Raw genomic sequence first — 1,784 nt, 5'->3', positions numbered from 1 at the left:
TATATATATATATATATATATATTTTCCCAGAGTCTCAAAGCTTTGGAAACTCAGATAACAGACAGAACCACTTAACTCATATTTATTTCACATTTGACCTGTAAACTTTTTATTTAAAAAAATCCACCATCATTAGCAACATGTGCTGACATTAGTTTGTCTTTAGTGAAATAAGAGCGCAGCCGTAGAGAGTCTCTGTCTAAAACATGTAGAAACTCAGATGTAAACACACGAGGTCTCCGCCCTCCTCCCTTGATTTGCGGAGTTCATCAATGACATGATCTCAACCAGAAAAGCAGTCGGGGGAGGACAACACTTTGATACCTAAGAGCTCTCGGGGGCAGGAACTATACAGTTTGGCAGGCTCATTTGTCTTTGCAAACTGTTTACCTTGAGCAAATTATATCAGGTTTGCTTCTTCCACATAATTTCCACTCCTCCGTCTAAAAACAGCAGCTAAAAGATTGCTTGCAGTCAGCACTTTTGGGGAGGGAGGGGCAGGTGCGGGAACATACAAGATAGAAACATACATATTCTTCAAGCAGTGGCCCTGGAGAGAGGGAAGGAGGGGGAGAGGGAGGAAGGGACACAGGAAAGAGATACTTTTCAAGTGAGTTGCTGGGGGAAGGGTGCATCAGAGGATAATGGCTTTATACACAGGGCTGCTGCATGGCTCAAAGGTTCATTTACTTCTGTCTTGGTCCTTCGTTGTAGTATTTACATAGGAAAAGGCAATTATGCTGTTAGGCACAGGAAAAAAATGGACAGAAATCTTTTCCCCTCTCAGGAAATCTCAAAGCAGGTCCAGGCCCAAGGGGCAGTCACCAGTTTGCTGGTGAAAAGGACACAGAAGGAGGTAATGACTCCGGAAAAGGACTTGCATTACACAAAGGGGCTTGGCCTGAACCAATGACAGTGTGTCTGCCTCGAGGGCATCTCCCAACAGCATCCGAAAACCCAGACATTGGGGATCCTAGCATGTACTATCAAAAATAGTGTATATTTACAGTGGGGGGTTGGGGGAATGGGCAGGGCTGCCCTGAGCATTTGTTTAAAAACAGAGTTAGGGGATGGGGGAGAGCCATTAGCCAGGGCTGGGTAACCCCATCCATTAATCCTTTGTGAGCCCTGCGCTCTGGGGCCCAATGTTTGCTTGCTCTGATCTGCACTGAGAGCTGGACTCGGGGGATGTGAAAATACCTTTAGGAAACAATACTGATTAGCGGGGCCCAAGAACCCAGGAAGATCGCTCCAAGTCACAAGCGGCCCTAGCAAGAACTGGGGGGCCTGTGACCCTCTCGGCCAGTACTTTTCCCTGAGAGGGAAGAACGGAGGTCACGGAGCAAGGCTGGGCCAGGAAACACGGAGCAGGCAGGACCCGGGTTTCAGTGTGCTGGGGCCACATAGACGCTCCCCTCGATCCCCGCTGACTGCAGTGGGCGCCAGTCTGTTGGCTGGTCGCTGACCTCCGCGCTCACACGATCCGTTTCCTGCCTCCCCGGCAGAGGATCTTCTTGAAGGCGCGGCGGAAGTCGTGGTTGAAGATGGTGTAGATGACCGGGTTCAGGGAGCTGTTGCAGTAGCCAAACCAGAAGAAGAAGTTGAAAAGCGTGCGCGGCACGGAGCAGCCCACGGCCGTGAGCGTGTAAGTGAAGAAGAAGGGGAACCAGCACACCACGAACACGCCGATGACCACGGCCAGCACGAACGTGAAGCGCTTTTCGCGGTTCTGCCGCCCGCGCCAGCGCGACGCCTTGGCGCCCCCGGCGCGCTCCTCCCCGGA

The 1,784-nt window shown here is 51.1% G+C and overlaps 1 protein-coding gene across 1 annotated transcript in view; it reads right to left on the bottom strand.

Annotated features, from left to right (window-relative positions):
* Positions 1 to 82: 82 nt before the first annotated feature.
* Positions 83 to 1,784, bottom strand: part of ADRA2A (adrenoceptor alpha 2A) — a 3,518-nt gene continuing 1,816 nt past the window's right edge. The window contains exon 2 of the mRNA XM_029920365.1: positions 83 to 1,775. Within this exon, the coding sequence (XP_029776225.1) occupies positions 1,476 to 1,775 (300 nt within the window). The 3' untranslated portion in view covers positions 83 to 1,475. The remainder of the gene's footprint in view (positions 1,776 to 1,784) is intronic.

Source organism: Suricata suricatta, chromosome 2 (genome assembly GCF_006229205.1).
Source record: "Suricata suricatta isolate VVHF042 chromosome 2, meerkat_22Aug2017_6uvM2_HiC, whole genome shotgun sequence".
NCBI lineage: Eukaryota > Metazoa > Chordata > Mammalia > Carnivora > Herpestidae > Suricata > Suricata suricatta.
This window is presented reverse-complemented; position numbering and strand designations above follow the sequence as displayed.